This window comes from Pelobates fuscus, chromosome 3 (genome assembly GCF_036172605.1).
Source record: "Pelobates fuscus isolate aPelFus1 chromosome 3, aPelFus1.pri, whole genome shotgun sequence".
NCBI classification, from domain to species: domain Eukaryota; kingdom Metazoa; phylum Chordata; class Amphibia; order Anura; family Pelobatidae; genus Pelobates; species Pelobates fuscus.
Window position 1 is genome coordinate 90,950,591 of NC_086319.1, and position 21,850 is coordinate 90,972,440.

At 43.5% G+C, this 21,850-nt stretch overlaps 1 protein-coding gene across 2 annotated transcripts in view; it reads left to right on the forward strand.

Annotated features, from left to right (window-relative positions):
* SH3TC2 (SH3 domain and tetratricopeptide repeats 2) overlaps positions 1–21,850 on the forward strand; it is a 101,769-nt gene that overhangs the window by 37,843 nt on the left and 42,076 nt on the right. For both annotated transcript variants that reach the window (XM_063447344.1, XM_063447345.1), the window contains exon 5: positions 18,880–18,985. In XM_063447344.1, the coding sequence (XP_063303414.1) occupies positions 18,880–18,985 (106 nt within the window). The remainder of the gene's footprint in view (positions 1–18,879; positions 18,986–21,850) is intronic.

The following is a 21,850-nucleotide window of genomic DNA, read 5'->3' on the forward strand; positions in this document are numbered from 1 at the left end:
TCCGATCTACCGCAGCTTGAGGCTGTGCTCCAAGACCAGTTTACAGAGGTAGAAAAGTGGATCGCAAAAAACAAACTGTTCCTGAACACTGACAAAACTGTCACAATGATCTTTGGAACAGTACCTAAATTACACAAATTACACAATTCTCACCTATCCATCAAAACAATTTCAAATGGCACACTGACCGCAGTCCACTCTTTCAAATACTTGGGTATGATGTTAGACCCCAATCTATCTTTTGGCCTGCACATAGAAAAGCTTGCATCTAAACTTTATCCAAAACTAGGTGCCCTGTACAGAAACAAATCCTGCCTAAGCCCTTCAGTAAAGGAAAAGATTGTACAGCAAATGCTGATGCCAATCATTGATTATGGGGATGTAGTATATGCATCTGCATCGCAATCCCACATTAATAAACTCAACACATTGTATAACTCGTTCTGCCGATTTGTGCTACAATGTAATTACAGGACCCACCATTGTGACATGCTAAAAGAACTAAACTGGCTGTCGCTGGAATCCAGACGCACCCTTCATCTTTCTAGCCTTGTGTTTAAGAGCTTTTCTGGGAAACTCCCACCCTACCTGAACGCAATGCTTTCCCCGGCTGTTCCCACTTCCTACAACCTCCGATCCAGTACCAACACTTTACTTAGTCTACCTCAATATAAAAAGAAAGCAGCCCGATCCTCCTTCTCCTACAGAGCACCGCATTTGTGGAACGACCTCCCGCACAAATTAAAATCTTCCCTAAGTTTAAAGTCCTTTAAGAGATCCTTCTCTACATACCTCAAAACAGAATGTACCTGTCATGGTTGATTATATTTTTCCTACCTGTTCTATGTTAAATGTTGTATGTATTGTATATTAATTTTGTATTTTATTGTACACTAACTGTAACAATGCAATGATTTGTGGACCCAGGACATACTTGAAAACGAGAGAAATCTCAATGTATCTTTCCTGGTAAAATATTTTATAAATAAATAAATGTTCTGGTGAGTATTATTAGACCCTTCAGGTTAATAATCAGAGAACATGCAGTGTTTACATTACAGCCTAGTGATAACTGCACTGGCCACTCCTCAGATGGCTGCTAGAGGTGCTTCCTAGGGCAGTGCTGCAGAGTAAATATCACTGACATTCCTTGTCTCCACCCTCTGCAAGCAGATACTGAACTTTCCTCATAGAGTTGCATTGATTCAATTAATCTCTATGAGGAGATGCTGATTGGCCAGGGCTGTGTATGACTTGATGTGCCTCCTTGACAATATCAGCCAATCCTATGGGAAAGCAATAGGATTGGCTCACATAATCACTTCTGATGATGTCAGCTGTAAGCATACAGGTCAGGGACAGAGGCAGCATCATCAGACTTGAATACAAGTAAGATTTTACTATATTTAGGTAAGCAAGGGGGGGGGGGGGGATTACTCACCTTATCCCAGCGCTGATGTCCTTAGGCGCTGGGTCGGAGCTCCGCCCCTCCTCCATCCCACAACGAGCGGGCTCTAAAGTGCCTGCGCGCGCGCATTAGACCTCTCCATAGGAAAGCATTGAATCAAAGCTTTCCAATGGGGAAAAAATCTGACGCTGGATGTCCTCATGCAGAGCGTAAGGATGTCCAGTGTCAGATAACGGACCAAAAGTTTGTTACGAATCCGGAAGCCCTGTAGTGACTGTCTACCAGACAGAGCAGAATTAGACCCTCAAAGTATAAACGTTGCAGTTTCTCTGGACTAGGTGCAAAATGGACACAGCACCCAGACCACTTCAATGAGCTAAAGTGGTCTGGGTGCCTAAAGTGTCCCTTTAACCTATTGAGTAAATGGTGGGTAGTCCTTAATAGTTATGGTCCTTAAAACCACTCCGGCAGTATGGAATGTCCTCCTTCGTTAGATATTGCAGGGCTTTATAGAGCTGCTTACAGTGAAGATTCAGGTTGTTCCAAATGACCAGCATGGGGTGAGCTGTGACCGCATGGCCCGTGTGGGTTTTTTGGAACTTATTTGGTAGAGTCCACATTTGTAAATCACTCTGCAATTACTATTAAATTACCAATTCTGGAAAACTCAGGGTTTGTTTTGGACTCTGACAGGATTATTTACTAAATTGAGAATTGTGGTGAATTAAATGTGACTTTTAATTTTAGGGCCAAAATAGCCGAACTTAAAAAATTCTCCAAGTCAGTTATGGTTTCAAATAGGTTCATTTGTCATTGCATATGAAATTCACTTTGAATTCCTGACAATTTTTACTTTAGTAAATACCCCTGATTCTTAGGGGCACTCTCTGGAACTACCTGCATCTTGTTTTAAATGACGCTCTAGGTTACAAATTAATTATTCATCTTATTAAAGAAGCATATAAAGGCGCATACTAATAGCTAACTAAAAGTTTACCGGAAGTTAACTATTAGCTGTGTTTTAACTTGGCTATGGAAATTATGACAATGTCCTTGTATGACCATACAAAGCAAACTCTAAATGTTGAATGTTTCCTTGCATGTACAGCCAATTACAGGAATATGATGATCTGATTGACAGTTTATTGAATTAAACGGATACTAAGTCTTGCCAACTTATTTTATCTTCTTTTATAATAATAATGTGGATATGTATTATTATTATTTTTTTTTTTTATAAATCTTTATTTTTCAGTGCAGTGAAGAATACAAGTGTTTGGTATGGCCACAACAGCCGTGTCAAAATATTCAACATTCAACATTCAAATATGGTATATGTCCATACATGTTGCACCTTTTTATATATGGGTAAAGGTCAGATAGGTCTTAACGAGTTGTAGTAGGTTGGCATTAAGAGTTTATAACCCTCCGAGGTCGTCTGCAGCGCTGTTGGGGTCAGGTTTTGTCAAAGCTAGGTGGACAGGGGTGCGTTCTGGGTTTTCCTCGGTGGTTATACCTGGCGTCCCTGTAATAGCCTGTTAAGGTTGGACCCCCACGGTTTTGAGAGCAGTCGGCCCTCTTTGTCTAGGAGTGAGTCGCTGGATGTGACGAGACCAATCTCGTCACATTGCATTGGAGAAGCCTGTTTGCCCGCCTGTTGCCTCTGGACTATGGCCCCATGTTAAAAAGCTTGATTTTCCCCTGCAAAGACATGAAAGCCGGGTCCTTCGGTACTTGCCCTATTTGAATAGTGATACCCCAGATAGCTATGTCATGGAGCCCATTCATATAATGAAAGACTATGTGAAAGACTTTGGCTCCATGGCAATTGAACTGTATGTATGAGATCTGAGCACCATTCAGTAATAATGTACGCTCAGATCTAAGCTATCTGGGGATATGTTGAATGTACCTGTTTTATGCAATGGCTGCAGTTATATATTTTTAGGTATTTTATTGTCTTTTGCTGCCATGTGTTCAATGGAGTTTTGCCTCTGTCCTTGGAGAAAATTGGATTGCTTCCCAATTATCTCCAGGATAGAAGACTCTGTGGAGCTGGTTTTGGGCAGAAAAGCCATGCTTCATTTGGTCACAAAGGTCTACGATCTATCTTTTGAACCACTGGACCAATTTGTATGATTTTGACGTATGTCTGTATTCGGAGTATGCTGATTCTGAAAATGTAAGTTTTATGTGAATGCATACTTTTAAAGTTATGAATAATGTGGAAAAACTGTATTTCTCTGCATGTTATAATTACATTACCCATTGTGTAAGGTAATTGTATCACAGTGTCAGGGTACCTGAGGCCTCTACCTCTAAGGGAGGTAGAGACTTGGTGGTGTATCCGTCCAGGCGAGCTGTCTCCTCCGTTCCTCGCGGTTCATCCAGTCACTTAAACACCGGCCGCGAGGAATCCACGTCCTTTTCTAGCAGGACGCTCAATACGTGACGTCATGACGCTAGCACGAGCAATCTGTCACTCAAGTGTCCGATATCCAATCGGTACTTTTCAGAGGCGTGATTTCCATCCAGAACCAGGGTATTTAAGCTTACTCCTTACTTCAGCTCATTGCCCTGTCGTGGTTCTAGCTTGTCTAGTCACTCAGTGCTCTGGTATTCTAGTTTGCTCTTTCGGTTTTGACTCGGCTCGTTGTACTACCCTGTTTCTCTGTTATCCCTTGACCCGGCTTGTCTCTCGCTTATCTGTCTTCTCGTTCCCTCGACCTCGGCTTGCCTCTGACTATTCTTTACTCTCGGTACGTTAGTCCGGCCATTCTAAGGCCCGGTATACGTACCTTTCCACTCTTTGTACTCTGCGTGTTGGATCCCTGTCCCGATCCTGACATTACGACAGGGACAATGGATCCTGCAGGTACAAACAGTCAGCTTGGTTCTTCGGATCCCAGGTTTGACGCCATGGAACATAGGATGGATCAGATGGCTTTGGCACTACAGGCACTTTTGTCTCGTGCTAGTAATCCACCTGAGGAGACACGTACTCCTTCTATCTCTCCTGCAGTCTCAGGTCTAGAGGTAGCCACTGTAGGTGCTTCTTCCCGTATTACCCCACCAGTACGTTATGGCGGGTCACCGGAGAAGTGTCGTGGCTTTCTAAACCAGATTAGCATCCATTTCGAACTACAACCCCGCTCTTATCCTACAGATAGAGCAAAGGTTGGATTTATTATTACTCTGCTCATTGAAAAAGCTTTGAGATGGGTCAATCCTTTATGGGAGAATGATAATCCACTCGTCTATAATTATAATGCCTTTGTAGCTGCGTTTAGAAGAACTTTTGACCCTCCTGGCAGAAAGGTCAATGCAGCTAGATTAATGTTGCGCCTTAAACAGGACAATCGAACACTTGTGGATTATGCACTAGAGTTCAGATCCTTGGCGGCAGAAGTTAAGTGGAACGAACAGGCTTATATAGATGTGTTTCTGAATGGGTTATCAGATGTAATTCTTGACGAGGTCGCTACTAGAGAACTCCCTGAAAATTTGGAGGATTTAATTTCTTTTATATCTCGTATTGATGAACGCTTAAGAGAGAGGCAGAACACTCGAGATAGGACCCGTAGACCCTCCTTTAAACTAACGCCTACCTTTCAAATCTCTGAGTTCGAAGACTTACGTATTCCTGAACCTATGCAGATAGGCAGTACTCATCTCACTGAAAGGGAGAGACAGTACAGGAGAAGGGAGGGTTTATGTATGTATTGTGGAGTCAGGGGTCATTTACGCCTAAATTGTCCCAATCGTTCGGGAAACGCTCGCACCTAAGTTCCTCTAGAGGACAGGCCTTGGGTGTTTCTACTTTGTCCTCTATTCACAACTACAAGGAGCGCAGGCTTGTGTTACCCGTTTCTTTAAAGTGGGAGAAGGGAGTAGTTAAGACTATGGCACTAATCGATTCTGGAGCTGCTGAGAGCTTTATAGATCAGGGTTTTGCTGCCAAGCATGCTATTCCATCCCAGTTAAAAGAGACACCTCTGGCTGTTGAGGCCATCGATGGTAGACCGTTACTTGAGCCTGTTATTTTTCATGAGACCATACCGATTAACTTGACTGTTGGCATCCTGCATAAAGAGGATATATCCTTGATGCTCATTTCTTCTCCATCTATTCCCATAGTTCTGGGGTACTCCTGGCTGAGGAGACACAACCCTATTATTAATTGGGAATCAGGGGAGATAGTTTCATGGGGAGAGAATTGTCAAGAAAAATGCTTGCGGAAGGTCTTACCTCTTGGATTAACTAATACATCGAATACCTCTGACAATCCTACAGAGACACAAATTCCGCCTCAGTATCTAGATTTAAAGGCAGTATTTGACAAAAAGAAAGCCGATACCTTACCCCCACACAGGTCCTTTGATTGCAAAATTAACCTACTCCCTGGTACCATGCCTCCCAGAGGTCATGTATACCCATTATCTATAAAGGAGAACTCAGTCCTAGAGGAATATATTCACGAGAATTTAGACAAGGGATTCATCAGGAGGTCCTCCTCCCCTGCCGGGGCTGGATTTTTTTTTTGTTAAAAAGAAAGATGGTTCTTTGAGACCTTGTATTGATTATCGAGGCCTGAATAAGATAACCATTAAAAATGCCTACCCGATTCCCTTGATCACCGAACTCTTCGATCGTTTGAAGGGCTCTACAATTTTCACCAAGTTAGACCTCAGAGGGGCATATAACTTGGTGAGAATCCAGCAGGGACATGAGTGGATGACGGCATTCAATACTCGATATGGTCACTATGAATATACCGTCATGCCTTTTGGGTTATGCAATGCACCAGCAGTCTTCCAAGATCTGATTAATGAGGTTCTTAGGGAATTTCAGCAAGAGTGCGTCATTGTATACCTAGATGATATACTCATTCATTCTAGTGACATTGAGATTCATCACAAACAAGTCAGGAGGGTTTTGCACAAGCTTCTCCAGCATGGCTTGTATTGCAAGTTGGAGAAATGTAGCTTTGATCAAACCCAGGTAACCTTTCTCGGCTATGTGATCTCTGGGGAGGGATTTAAGATGGATCCGGATAAGCTCCAATCCATTCTAGAGTGGCCTTTACCCACAGGTCTTAAAGCCATACAGAGATTTATTGGTTTTTCCAATTATTATAGGCGCTTTATTAAGGGCTATTCTTCCATTATTGCACCTATCACTAACATGACCAAACAGGGGGCTGACACTAAGAATTGGACTACTGAAGCTCTCCTTGCGTTCAAGACTCTCAAGGAGCTTTTCGCTTCCGCTCCAATTTTAGTTCACCCTGACACTTCTCTGCCATTTTTGCTCGAGGTAGACGCATCAGAGACTGGTTTAGGTGCTGTTCTATCTCAAAGGTTGGGTGTTGATAAACCATTACATCCATGTGGATTTTTCTCTAAAAAATTGACCGGTACTGAAAGCAGGTATGACATTGGTGACAGAGAATTACTAGCGGTTATCAAGGCTTTGAAAGAATGGAGACATTTATTGGAAGGTACATTACATCCTGTTACCATCCTGACAGACCACAAAAACTTGTCTTATATCGGAGAGGCCAAGCGTCTGTCCTCCAGGCAGGCTCGTTGGTCGTTGTTTCTTACCCATTTCAATTACGTTCTGACTTACAGACCTGGGTCAAAGAATTCTAAAGCCGATGCGCTATCTCGCCAATATGAACCCTCTGCTTCAGTTGAACCACTTTTGTCTTCCATTGTACCCAAATGCAATATTATTGCTAATACCAGTCTCAAAATTCATTCCCCGCTACTTGACCAGATCTTGAAGTCACAACATCTAGCTCCCGGAAACACTCCTGAGGGAAGAAACTTTGTTCCTCCTGAACTTCAACTGGAGCTCTTACAATGTTTTCATGAAAGTAAAATAGCTGGTCATCCTGGTATTCGCAAGACGTACTCTCTGATATCCAAGGATTTCTGGTGGCCTTCACTTCGTAAGGATATTGAGGAGTTCGTCGCAGCTTGTGAGACTTGTGCCAAGACTAAACTATCTCATGCATCCCCATGTGGCCTGTTACACCCCTTGGACATTCCTGAGAAACCTTGGTCCTGTTTGTCCATTGACTTTATCGTTGATTTGCCTGCTTCCAAAAGACAGACTGTTATTCTCACGGTGGTGGATAGATTTACCAAGATGGCCCATTTCGTGCCATTACCTAAACTTCCGACTTCCCCTGAATTGGCGGAAATTTTTGCGAGAGAAGTTTTTCGCCTACATGGGATCCCTTCAGAGATTGTTTCTGATAGAGGTTCTCAATTTGTCTCACGTTTCTGGAGATCCTTTTGTTCTCAAATGGGCATCAAATTGAACTTTTCCTCTGCCTATCACCCTCAGTCTAACGGAGCTGCTGAACGTACTAATCAAAAGATCGAACAGTATCTGCGTTGCTTTGTTTCCGAACACCAGGACGATTGGGTCGGTCTGATTCCTTGGGCGGAGTTCGCACACAATAACCTTGTTTGCGATTCAACTCGCTCTAGCCCTTTCTTCATGAACTATGGCTTTCATCCTTCGATTTTTCCTTCGGTTTCCTCTTCTCAGGGGATACCGTCGGTTGATGATCATGTCGCCAACCTGAAGAAATTATGGGATCAAACTCGACAAATTCTATTACATAGTTCCTCGCTGTTCAAGAAACACGCTGACAAACATAGAAGAGCGGCTCCTGTTTTTGTTCCTGGGGATAGGGTATGGTTGAGTACTAAGAATATTCGCCTAAAAGTTCCGTCCATGAAATTTGCTCCTCGTTACATAGGTCCTTACAGGGTTCTCACTCGTATCAATCCGGTTGCGTATCGCCTTGCTCTGCCACCTGCCTTACGCATTCCTAACTCTTTTCATGTCTCCTTGTTGAAACCCCTCATTTGCAACAAATTCTCCTCTAAGGTCTCCTCGCCTTGTCCTGTTCAGGTGGAGGGTCGGGAGGAGTACGAGGTCAGCTCCATCATTGACTCCAGAATTTCAAGGGGAAAATTGCAATATCTGGTCAACTGGAGGGGATATGGTCCTGAGGAGAGGAGTTGGGTACCTCAGGAGGACGTCCATGCTTCTCGCCTTCGCAGAGCATTTCACCTTCGCTTCCCATCTCGCCCCGGTTCATTCCGCCCGGTGGGCGTATCTGAGAGGGGGGGTACTGTCAGGGTACCTGAGGCCTCTACCTCTAAGGGAGGTAGAGACTTGGTGGTGTATCCGTCCAGGCGAGCTGTCTCCTCCGTTCCTCGCGGTTCATCCAGTCACTTAAACACCGGCCGCGAGGAATCCACGTCCTTTTCTAGCAGGACGCTCAATACGTGACGTCATGACGCTAGCACGAGCAATCTGTCACTCAAGTGTCCGATATCCAATCGGTACTTTTCAGAGGCGTGATTTCCATCCAGAACCAGGGTATTTAAGCTTACTCCTTACTTCAGCTCATTGCCCTGTCGTGGTTCTAGCTTGTCTAGTCACTCAGTGCTCTGGTATTCTAGTTTGCTCTTTCGGTTTTGACTCGGCTCGTTGTACTACCCTGTTTCTCTGTTATCCCTTGACCCGGCTTGTCTCTCGCTTATCTGTCTTCTCGTTCCCTCGACCTCGGCTTGCCTCTGACTATTCTTTACTCTCGGTACGTTAGTCCGGCCATTCTAAGGCCCGGTATACGTACCTTTCCACTCTTTGTACTCTGCGTGTTGGATCCCTGTCCCGATCCTGACACACAGGCAGAGGGGAGGATTTTGTGTGGGAGTGTCTGAGTGTATTGTACGTGTTTATTGGTTGTTTTCCAAAACCCTGTGGGTGGTACTAATGTGTATATAAGAACAATAAACCAACAGCTCTGTATGTTCACTGCTTGACCCTCAACACGGAGCTTTGTCTCGTCTTTGGGGGCATTTACTGTATGCTGTTAGAGACTGATTGCTAGGAGTGTAAGCCGCTTGGGTGCTTGTCCTATTCGTCTGCTAGCAGCTATTTGTGGGGTTCCAGTTCGGGAGTTTGGAGTGCTAGTTTGTATGCAGTTCGGGAGTTTGGAGCATTCCCTTGTATTCAGTTCAGGAGTTTGGTGTTCTGCAGAAGCTATGCCTAAATCTCTGGAAGGGGAAGATCTTCTAAACGGCGGTTTAACCCATTTATGTCTGGGGTGCCGTTACACTGAGGTTTGCGCTGCCTTATGTCTTGTAAGTAGGTGTGAGGTGTGCATGGGCTGGGTGATATGCTATTGTCTGTGACATTTGTTATGTGTGAGGCACAGCTAGTCTATATAGTCTGGGTGAAGTAGGGCCTGTGTGAGCGGTTGTGGTCTGACTATGTGATTTGCAGCTTGCAAAGGCGTGTGAGGGCAGACCAGTAATGAGCTCACGTAGGGAGGCTCCTTGGAGTGAAGCGCCCCTGTACCTTGGGGCTTGGGGGGGGGGGCGCAATATCGTGCACACGAGCACAGAGACCCAATCTCTGGGTGTGGCAATCATTTCCTACCGGCTTGGTGGGTAAGGTAAGGCAATTAACTTGCGTGAAATCTGCCCTGCTATCAGTATATGAAGGCTAAGTAAAATAAATCATTAACATAACATAGCATAAAGTGTCCCAGAGTTAAAACAGAACTTTTTAGCAGTAGTCTTGTGGTCAGGTCGCGTTGCCTCGTTTCCCTCTGGGTGTGGGGACGTCTGTGTCCTCCATGGGCGTAGTTCGAGGGTGGGTGGGGGCAGCTTCAGGTTAATCAGCTAGGCCTTATAGTTTTGTCCTTCCTTAAATACCCAGAGGGTTTTTGGTGTTGCCCAGCTATAGGTGATCCCTGCGTTCCGCAGCTGTGCGGTGAGTGGCTGCATTGATTTGCGCCATAAGAGTGTGTCTCTGCTTAGATCCTGAAAAAGGGCTTGTTTCAAAGTCATATGGGGTTTTTCCCCGAAAAGTGGCCATGAGTCCCAGCTTGTCTGTCATCGAGCAGCATCGGAGGATGAGATCGCATGGTGCCAAGGTGGGTGCCTGTGGTGACTTGGCAATCCTGAATACCCCGTCGAATAGGAATTGCTTGGCTTGTTTCACCAACAGGACGGAGCCCACTAGGCTCCTGATGTAATGAGGCAATTCTTCTAAGGGAAGCGTCTCAGGGATCCCCCTAATTTTTATGTTTTTCCTCCTGCCCCTGTCGTCCATTATGTTAAGCTGTCTGGCCATTGTGGCCTGTGTGGTTTGGATTTTTTGGACTTGGGCACTCAAGGTACAGTAGTCCTGTGTTAGGCCTGCGAGGCCTGTCTCATTAGCTTGGGAGCGCGCTTCCACTGCTTGTACTGTGGTGGTTAAAGGACCACTCTAGTGCCAGGAAAGCATACTCGTTTTCCTGGCACTAGAGTGCCCTGAGGGTGCCCCCACCCTCAGGGACCCCCTCCCGCCCGGCTCTGGAAAGGGGAAAGGGGTTAAATCTTACCTTTTTCCAGCGCTGGGCGGAGAGATCTCCTCCTGCTCTCCTCCTCCGATCCTCCTCTTCTCCTCCCCGTCGGCTGAATGCGCACGTGCGGCAAGAGCTGCGCGTGCATTCAGCCGGTCACATAGGAAAGCATTCATAATGCTTTCCTATGGACGCTGGCGTGCTCTCACTGTGAAAATCACAGTGAGAAGCACGCAAGCGCCTCTAGCGGCTGTCAATGAGACAGCCACTAGAGGACATAGGGGGAAGGCTTAACCCATTCATAGACATAGCAGTTTCTCTGAAACTGCTATGTTTATGAAAAAATGGGTTAACCCTAGAAGGACCTGGCACCCAGACCACCTCATTAAGCTGAAGTGGTCTGGGTGCCTAGAGTGGTCCTTTAAAGCTGCTAGATCTACATCTGTTTCAGGTTACTCTGCAGGCCTGCTAGCATGCTTTGTATGTCTCTTTTAGAGGCCGGGCCGTGATCCCCTGCCGTGTCTGTTGGCGCAATGTGTGGGCTTGAAGGTGAGCTGTCTAAGTGAGTCTCATCAACCGAGGACTCAGGGGAGGCCGGCCGTGATGGTAGGGCCTGTTGCGAGGGGGGAGTTGTCAGCATATGGCTAATGTACCGGTGCTGTTTCTGGGTTTGTATTGGCAGTTTCTGTGTCTTGCGCCCCATCTCACCTTCCTCTTGGAGGCCCAAGTATTCCTGTATGTCCCAGCCTCTGGATTGTCCGGTAAGGTTTCCAGGCAGGCCGCCCACGCGGTAGGCCTTAGTGCAGCGGGTTCGGGTTTTCGCGCCCGGTGCGGCAAAGAAGGGCATCTGCGGGTTCAGCAGTAGATGCTGCAGCTGTTCCCTTTGTTTCCAGCCTGTGTCTGTGCAGGATGCTCTTGGATTTTGGCAGATTGGGTTTTTCTGTGCCGGAGCTCAAATCAATGGCGTCCGCTCCGGTGCGGTGACAAGCCCCACCCGTGGATATGTATTTTTGATACCTGCCATTGCAACTTTAGGGCCAGCTGGGCTGATTTTTGTGAGTTTTGCAGCAGAACTCATCCGGATTAATTTGGAGGCAGTTTGACAAATTATGCAGAACTGTAAAGCGAGTGAACTACATCCCAAATATTACCCTTCAAATCTCTAAAATCAATGACTATATCTGTATCTACCTTTTGCAAAATCGGCGTTTAGTGAATAGCCCTCACTATTACTACATTGTTGCTTGTTAGTCACATGTTGTATCTGACATGTTTTTGTAATTACGTACTATGTTTTGACCTGCCTCTTTGTTTATATTCTCTGAAAGCATTGTATTTTTTACACACCGACTAGCTGCTAGGTTATCGTGTGTGGTAATGATGCAAATCCCTAAATAACCTAATATAATTAAGTTGTACTGTGGGTGAAATCTTTCTTACTCTGAGGGTTTATATATATTATAAGTTGTCATCTTTGAATTTCATATTAAACATTGCAGAAGTCTGTAATAATTTGTTCACCTACATAAAAGGCTACTGTTCGTAAAATGCTTTTAAGTGATAATTATTGTGTAGAATAGCTAGATTTGAATAAGCTTTATACAAGTACCAACATTCTTAGAATCTGCAGTTGTTAATCTGTTAATATATAAACCTTTTATCAGGGATGTGGAAATAAAAAATAAACACTTGTTTAAATGGCTAAATTGGTAGCCCTATGTACTTGTCAATCATTACAATCTACTTGTCCTCACATACAAACTAATTTCATATTGGAGTACCTATCTAAAGTCCTGGATATTTGAAAAGTTATACCAAATTCTACATCTCTGTGAATTAAATCTGAATAGAAAAAAATAGAGAATTAAAAAAACTGATCTGGAAAAAATCTACAAAACGACTGGGGTTACAACATTTTCCCTCCGTTTTTCTTGCAGACATAATTTCTGAAAATGGAGAATTTAGTGTATAAACCTGATTGTCCCACCCTCTCCCTATAATGTGTAGATACTGAGTGTGTAGTGTTTGACGGTCGTCAACAAAGTGTTTGTGATATGTGCCTGCTGTGTGTGGTGTGTGCTGGCTGTGTATAATAAGTGTGTGTGTGTAGGTTGTGTGTGGTGGGTTGTGTTGTGTGCTGTGTATAGTGTGAGTGCTTGTGTTGGCTTGCAGGGGGAGGGGCTATGATCTCTGACAGTCTAGCAGGGGTCAAAGTCTCTTGTGTTGCAGTGGGGAGTGTGTAGTGTGCACCTCTGACAGGTGCAGACCACAATAACCTCTCCTTTGTGGTGCTGGCTCTCTGACTCATTAGAGAGAATGAGACCATGAGGGAACAATTACTCTAGTCTACAACCACTTGATGGACTGGACATACCCCATTTTGAATGCCCTGGGTTGTCTTCATTTGAAAATGGTATGCCATGATGGGGTTATTTCACATTCATTGGCTATCATATGGTCTCAAAAGGCAGCCCAGACCCAGAAAACCAATCTGGCAAACTGAATTGGGCAAGCCTTTCCGAGTATAACAATACCCCTCATAAAACCTGTACATGGGGGGTATTGTTATACTCGGGAGACTTCATTGAACACAAATATGAGTGTTTAAAACAGTTAAACCTATCACGACGATAAAAGCACCAGTAAAAGTGCAGTTTTTGTGTAAAAAAAAATGAAAAAAAAAACAAATAAAATGACCAGCGTTTGTGACTAAGTGGCTACTACAATAGACTGGACATACCCCATTTTGAATGCAGTGGGTTGTCTTATTTTACAAATGGTATGCCATGATGGGGTTAATTTTCATTCCTGGGCTTCTATAAGGTCTCAAAGGCAACATAGGCCCAGCCAACCAATCTGACAAATTTCAATGTGCAAACATGGAAAAGTGGAAAGCCCTATATTTGACCCCTGTGACTTTGCAAAAACCCCAAAAACCTTTACATTGGGAGCAATTTTGTACTTGGGAGATGTTTTTTGGGGTGTTCTTTGTAAGTAACACATAACAGGAACTGAGAATCCATGCCTAAAATACAATGCGAGAGAACAATAACTCAAAAAAATGACTACCCACAAGTTTGACAAAGACATGGAAAATGTTAAAATACCACCATTTGAAATACTTTATGGTGTCTACCTTTCAAAAACATATGGTTTAATGGGGGTAAATAACATTGACTGGCTTCAAAAATGTCCCAAATAAGACATGGGTCCATGATGACCAGCTGTGAAAATTCCAAGTTGGAAAACAGGAATTCACACCCTCCAGATAAGGTCTTTTAGCCCCCAGAGAACCCGACACACTTATACATGGGGGGTATCAATGTACTCAGGAGATGTTGCTGAACACATATTGGGGTGTTCTTTGTCAGTAACCCTTAAAGTTCTCCGTACATGTAATTTTAAATTGCTATGTGTGTCAAAAAAATCACCAATAATTATATATTTTTTTTATTTGGCATAGATTGGTGGTAAAATGGTTGCATGAAAAGAGTAAAAATACCCCAAGTTTAATACCTTATGTTGTCTTCTTTTAAAAAATTATATACATGTGAAGGGTTATTCAGGGATTCCTGACAGATATCAGTGTTACTGAAAATGAGATAAGGTGGGCACACTCACTAAACGACAAACTGGCCCCCCCAAAAAGAGGCTAAACTAAGCAAGTACTGGGTGCTCACCCACATAAGGCTCTATCCCCTAAAGAGCCCAAAATACATAACAATATGAATAGAGTAAGGAGCACAACCAAATCTTAATATATACAGTTATCAGTGTTACACTTGAGTTACTTTTGAAAAAAAAAATGGTTTGTAAATAGAAAAGTGCTACTTGTACTTATTGCCCTATAACTTTTCAGAAAAAGCTAAGAACATGTTAACATTTGGTATTTCTAAATGCAGGACAAAATTTAGAAACTATTTAGCATGGGTGTTTTTTTGGCGGTTGTAGATGCATAACAGATTTTGGGGGTCAAAGTTAGAAAAAGTGTTTTTTTTTTTTTGAAATCACATTTTACAATTTTTTTTTAAGAGGAAAATTACTGCTAAACACCATATAAATTTAAAAAGTACCCTGGTCCTTAACAATAAGAAAATGTAAAAACAGTCTGGTCACTAAGGGGATAAAGTGCACCTGCACATAAATAATAGAGAACCAAAGGTGTCACTTGAATAGAAAGTGACCACAAGGTTCAATTTCCAATCCACTCCAATAAGATCTTAAAGGAGAAAATAATAAATAACAAAAAAAACTTTATTAGTAACTCTAATAAAGTGTGTGCATATTGATAAGGTGCTCCATAACAGAGAGACCTGTGACAAAAAAAAGGGGTTTTGTCACGGGTCTCTCCGTTATGGAGCACCTTATCACTATGCACGCACTTTTTTCACTTTATTTATTTATTTATTTATTTTTGTCTTTTAGTACTTAGACAGCGATTGAGAACTTGAAGGAATCACCCTAGATGGAGTATAAGCATAGAACACCCATGGAAGTGTTTACAGGAGATTTAGGGTCTAGAGACTAGGGACACCTTTACCAGATACCTCTAGTATTTATAGAGAGGTGGAGTCATTTGTATATATCCCTATCACCTATCTCCTTGTATATATACCCTTCACTTTATGTATTTTTTTTCCTGTGCTTATTTCTCACTGTTTTGCATATCTCTCACTATTCCTTTGTGTTTTGACTTTTGCCTCTGGATGATTACACTTGGCTCTGTTGTAGCCAGTGTTATATAGATTTCCATGAGGGCTTATAAACACAAAGGTGGAGATTGCTACTTTTTCTGTTAGTTCTCATATCGTTACCTTTGTATCCTGTGGAGTTAACGTGGCATGCTTAATTACCAATCATTAGCTATTGAGCATATCACTTGGTATTTAGACAGCTATTTGCGAATTTAAGGGAATTTTTTTTTTCTTCCCTAAACTGAATTTAAGCATAGAATATCAATGAAGGTGTTACATGAGACTGAAGGTCTAGTGACTAGGTATATCCTTACCACAGACCTCTGGTAACCCTAGAGAGGTGGATTTAATTGGTTATATCCCTATTACTTATACCCTTCTTTTTATATATTTTTTCATGTGTGCTTTGTTCTCACCATTTAGCATATCTCTCACTATTCCTTTTATGTTTTAGTTTTTGCTTCTGGAAGATCCCACTAGGCTCTGTCGCAACCAGTGCTGTATAACTTCCATGAGGGCTTAAACACATAAAGGGGGAGATTGCTATCTCTTCAGTTAGTTCTCGTACTGCCAATCCATACCCGTTTGGAACTAGTGTGGTATGCTTTATTATTAACTATCTATTATTGAGCATCTCACTCAGGGCTGTTCCCCCCATATCAGGCTACACTGTTTAATTTGTCCTAGTACGTTTTAGAGTTACTAATAAAGTTCTTTTGTTATTTATTATTTTCTCCTTTAAGATCTTATTGGAGTGGATTGGAAATGTAACCTTGTGGTCACATTCTATTCAAGTGACACCTTTGGTTCTCTACTATTTACTGTATTCCCTAGGGTTATCCCCTACATTTCCAGTCTAGGTGACCTTTTTTTTTTTTTTTTTTTTGTGCTTTAGGTACGGGATGAGGGTGTTACACTAAACCCCTATCCTTGACCGCTCCCCTTATTTTCTTTCTGCATCTGCACATAGATGCTGTTTGTGTTCTTGCCATGAAATAGAATAGAAAGCTGTGTGAGTGACTGCTAAAACAGATGTTAATGTTCCGCTCAGCACTATATCCTGCTGGCTTGCTAGTTTAATGTAAAAATTCTTACTAATAATATCAAACATTTGTTATATTTCTGCAGAAGGTTAAATGGATCTAGATTAAATGATTGTGTATTAATGTGTTGCCGTCATTTTAAAGACAGCAGGTCAGTAGAGAGTCTATCCTTTTATGGAGCACCACACTAAGTATGGCCGGGGGTCCACGAAGCTGCCTTATGGGTTCTTCCCTGTTTGCGAAGGTGCATCGCTATCTATGTGCTGAATACTTGGGTTAGTCCAAGCATGATAGCTACTACAGCCCTCTTACTTGTGTCTCACTGGGCTCCGAGGTTCCCTGCTACTTGGTGATATGATATAACTGAGACAGGCACCATTCATTGGCTGAGAGTGTCAGCTGACTGCTCTCAGCCAATGAATGTCACATTGTGTAAAACCAATTGCACAGAATTGACTTTAGCCAGCCTGGAACTCTAGTTATGGGCTGGCTGATGACATCCCATGATGCTGCTGAAGGTGGATTTGCACCTCCAGCAGCCTAGGGTTTAAACTCGGCATGTTCAAATTCTCACAGTGAAACTCTGCACATAAAAACTCCATGCACCTTGATTGGTCATGCTGCTTGAAATAACTCTTTCATATCACTTTTTTAAGACGTGTCCATCTAGACCAGTGGTTCCCAACCCAGTCCTCAAGTACCCCCTAACAGTCCAGGATTTAAGGATTACTCAATTGTGTCTAAGGTTTTGAAAAAAAAAAAACACTTCAGACACAACAGGGTAATCCCTAAATCCTGGAATGGTAGGGGGTACTTGAGGACTGGGTTGGGAACCCCTGGTCTAGATAATATGCCAAATATTACATCCATCGTTAATATCAGGCTCCAAATACATGTAATGTTTGACCACAGTGTGCATGGATAATAAAGGAAAATAAAAAACCTATACATAAAGCCTTCCTCTTCATACAACTTCCTGAACCCTAAATAATCTTGAATTGCTTTCATAACTACACTGTGGGCCATGATTTATTTAAAAGTACCTGTTCTTTTCTTCCATCGTTGTATGTCTGCAATGCACTGCTACTGGTTGTATGTTGTTTTGCCTGCATATCCCGAGTGGCTGTTCCCTAAAGGAGCCCCGAGCCATGTTATCCTTGCAGTTAAGCAAATGATCTCTCTTTGACACTCCGTTGCATAACCTTTTATATTGATAATTTAATAAAGTGTGAAGGATATTATCGGTGAGGAAACCAACTGTCCCCCAGTTTAGTCTTATCTGCAACACATTATTATTATTATTGTATTATTTATATAGCGCCATCAGAATGCGTAGCGCTGTACAATGGATAACATATGAACCTCTAGTTGCGATACTTTTATTTTATTAATGGATTTTTTTCTTCTTGCAGTTTCACATATAATTTTAAAAGAAATAGTAAAAAGTTCTTAAAGCCAGTTATCTAGCCAACATTTCCAACATCGCCCATTACTGCATTCCTTTAATGTGTGTGTGTGCATATGTGTATCAGTAGTACAATTTAGCTTATGTGTCTAACCCTATACTGTTCTTTAGATTCCTCTGCTTTGACTACATTTTTGGGGATAAAATGTATGAGTTTGACACAATTAAGTGTGTTGAGAAAACTCAAGCCCTTAATCTCATATTGGATGTTTTCATATATAAATACATTTTTTGACTATGAAATAACTTTAAATGTGTTTTGTCCAAAGAGTAGTTCCACTTAATGTAATAAGGGTAATCTAAAACGAAAGATGTTTGTTTAAAACGTGTACATATTTCATTATTTGTGGCCGATAATCAGAGTTACTCCTGTCCTTGGAGCAAATTGTATAACATGGTGTTCTAAAAATTGCAGCAGGTGTGGGCAGTGATCCAGAGTAATTGGCAGAGTCCATACTTTTACGGTTTAGAGAACTTTTATTAGAGCTATCTTTGAATTTTTTTAAAATAAATAGTTTTTGCATGGTGGAGTAATTATTTGTCTGGCAATTCAGTCCGCAACATGCTCCAACGACAAGTCTCACATAATTCATCAAGGCTGATAGTGAGCTTTGTTCTTTTTACTCTTGATAAATGTTTTGTAATAAACATACAAAGGAGATAAACAAATTACATCTCCTACAAGCTTTTAAAAAATATTTAACCAAACATAACCATTCAAATGTTGTTTTTTAATATTTAAGTAGAACAAGATGAATTACTTTGCATATCACTGTAGAAGTTTGGTGGTCTGAAATACAATCTGTCGATAGCCATAAGGTTTGAGTCTTTATTTGGAAAACAAAACAAAAAACAAAGCTAACACTATGTACTTGAATCCATTCCAGGAACTGTCCGCCAGGCTAGTCTCAATTCAAGCTCAGAAGGATGTGTTTATGATCACTTTTAAAACTATAGAAGAGATATGGAAGTTTACCACCTACCTCTCGCTTGGTAAGTGAACATACAAAGGTTCATATGAACGTGATACCCTTTTGCTGTAACAAAGTTGACAAATTGCCTAATGCTTAGCACAATATGAAGTCTAGTCTAACTCAGACGAATGGCTTGAGGCAGTTAAGAGATATGCGTCAATTTATTATTTAAACTTATCCAATTTTGGTATTATGTACCTACTAGGCTGGCAAAATTCTCGCATATTCATAGTCCCAAATGCTGGAGATGTGGCAGAGCAGAAGGGGACTATCTTCACATTTGGTGGAATTGTGATATAATTAAAAAAAAAATGTGGGAATTGGTTTATGAAAAACTGTATTTAATTGGTAAAGGGACTCTATAGTCACCATATAAAAGCAAGAAAGACAGGTCCCCCAGCCTTCCTTCTTGCTTTTATATGAACTTTCATTCATTAAAAAAAAAAAAATCGGTGTTTTTATATTAAAAACTTACCTCCGTTCCAGCGCCGAGCTCCCCTCTAGGCCGCGCCACCTTTTTCGTCAAAATGACGAAATCGCGGGGCCCAATGGGACGGCTTCGCGCTGGACCAATCGCGTTCTTCATAGAGCGGCATTGAATGCCGCCCTATGAAGAACCTGAGCGCTTTACCGCGCATGTGCGCGGAATGCGCGTTCGCGAGCTGAGCTGTCTGACTGACAGCTCAGCTCGCTTTCTAAAATTATCAATAATAATTTAGGGCCCCCACCCGCCCTGTGCGGCGGGTGGGGGCCCTAAAATTATCAATGAGGGGGGGGGACCTACTGTCCCCCCCCCGGCCCCCACCCCTGTGCGGCGGGTGGGGGCCCTAAAATTATCAATGAGGGGGGGACCTACTGTCCCCCCCCGGCCCCCACCCCTGTGCGGCGGGTGGGGGCCCTAAAATTATCAATGAGGGGGGGGACCTACTGTCCCCCCCCCGGCCCCCACCCCTGTGCGGCGGGTGGGGGCCCTAGAATTATCAATGAGGGGGGGACCTACTGTCCCCCCCCGGCCCCCACCCCTGTGCGGCGGGTGGGGGCCCTAAAATTATCAATGAGGGGGGGGACCTACTGCCCCCCCCCGGCCCCCACCCCTGAGCGGCGGGTGGGGGCCCTAAAATGATCAATAAGGGGGGGGACCTACTGTCCCCCCCCCGGCCCCCACCCCTGAGCGGCGGGTGGGGGCCCTAAAATTATCAATAAGGGGGGGGGACCTACTGTCCCCCCCCCCGGCCCCCACCCCTGAGCGGCGGGTGGGGGCCCTAAAATTATCAATAAGGGGGGGGGACCTACTGTCCCCCCCCCCCCGGCCCCCACCCCTGAGCGGCGGGTGGGGGCCCTAAAATTATCAATAAGGGGGGGGGACCTATTGTCCCCCCCCGGCCCCCACCCCTGAGCGGTGGGTGGGGGCCCTAAATACAAAGGGGGGGGGGACCCTAGTTAACCCTCCCCCCCCCCCAAAAAATATCTCCCTACCTACCCCCCCACGCTTGTAAAATGACAAAGAGCACTCTGATTGGCTTAAACCCACCAATCAGAGTGTTCTTAGCCTAATTGCAGGGCGGGGCAAGGCTTTATAAGCCTTCCCCCGCCCTGCGGAGCTCAGTCTGCGCGGAGCCCTCCATGGGTGAAGATGGATTATTTTTTTTGCGCTCGGGTTTTTTTTTTTTTTTTTTTATTGCGTCGGTTATTATGGATTTTTATTTGGCCTTTTTTGGGGCTGAAGAAAGAAGATTTTAGAAGAAAGAAAACATCGAATGGTAAGTTGTTTTTATCTTATTTTTTTTTTCTTTACAGGTTTTTAGTTAAAGGGTCCCCCCTCATTATTTTTAGGGGGGGGGGGGGGGAGAGGGTTTTTTTTGGGGGGGGGGGGGAGAGGGTTAACTAGGGTCCCCACCCCCTTTGTATTTAGGGCCCCCACCCACCGCTCAGGGGTGGGGGCCGGGGGGGGACAATAGGTCCCCCCTTATTGATAATTTTAGTGCCCCCACCCGCCGCACAGGGGTGGGGGCCGGGGGGGCAGTATGTGCCACCCTTATTTTTAGGGCCCCCACTCACCGCTCAGGGGTGGGGGCCGGGGGGGGGGGGGGGAGGAGAGTAGGTCCGTCCCCCCCCTCCCTTCAACCACTATTGTGGCCAGACAGCATCCCTGTGGGTTCGGGCTTCAGCTGTCAGCTGAAGCCACGCCCACAGCAGTGCTGACAGGCTGTCAGCACACAAAGCGCGTTCACAGTGCTTTGTGTGCTGATAGCCCGTCTGATGCATTCACCCAGAATGCATCGGACGAGAGGCCTTTTTAGGGCCTCTGAACTCGGAAGTCCCTCTGGTGGCCGTCTGATTGACTGCAACAAGAGGTGTTCCAAGCTTCCAATGTAAACACTGCATTTTCTCAGAAAATACAGTGCTTACAAGAAAAAGGCTCCGGGTAGCTGTAGCACTCACCTAAACAACCTCATTAAGCTGAAGTTGTTCAGGTGACTATAGTGTCCCTGTAATGTTGTTATTGATATAAAACCTGAAATTGCTTTGTTACATCTGAAGTGGCCGACACTAAACAAAAAAACAACCCCTGATAACATTCCATTTTGTTGTTGCCACTAAAATAATAATAACTAGAAAATAGGTCAAAACAGATAAGATTCTGTGGCCACAGATAAGAGAACAACTACTCTTTCAATGTAATATGGAACAGGGATTGTTTTGGACAAGTGTTAATGCAAGACAAGAAAGTTGTATTCTTAAAAACTGGCAAAAACTTATTTGCCAGTTTTATATATATATATAAAGTGGGAGTTCTTGCGTCCATCCAGGTATAAATGTTGTATGTTTGAGTTGTAAATTATGTCATATATGTATATGAGCTTCTAAGAAGAAGAAAAACAAC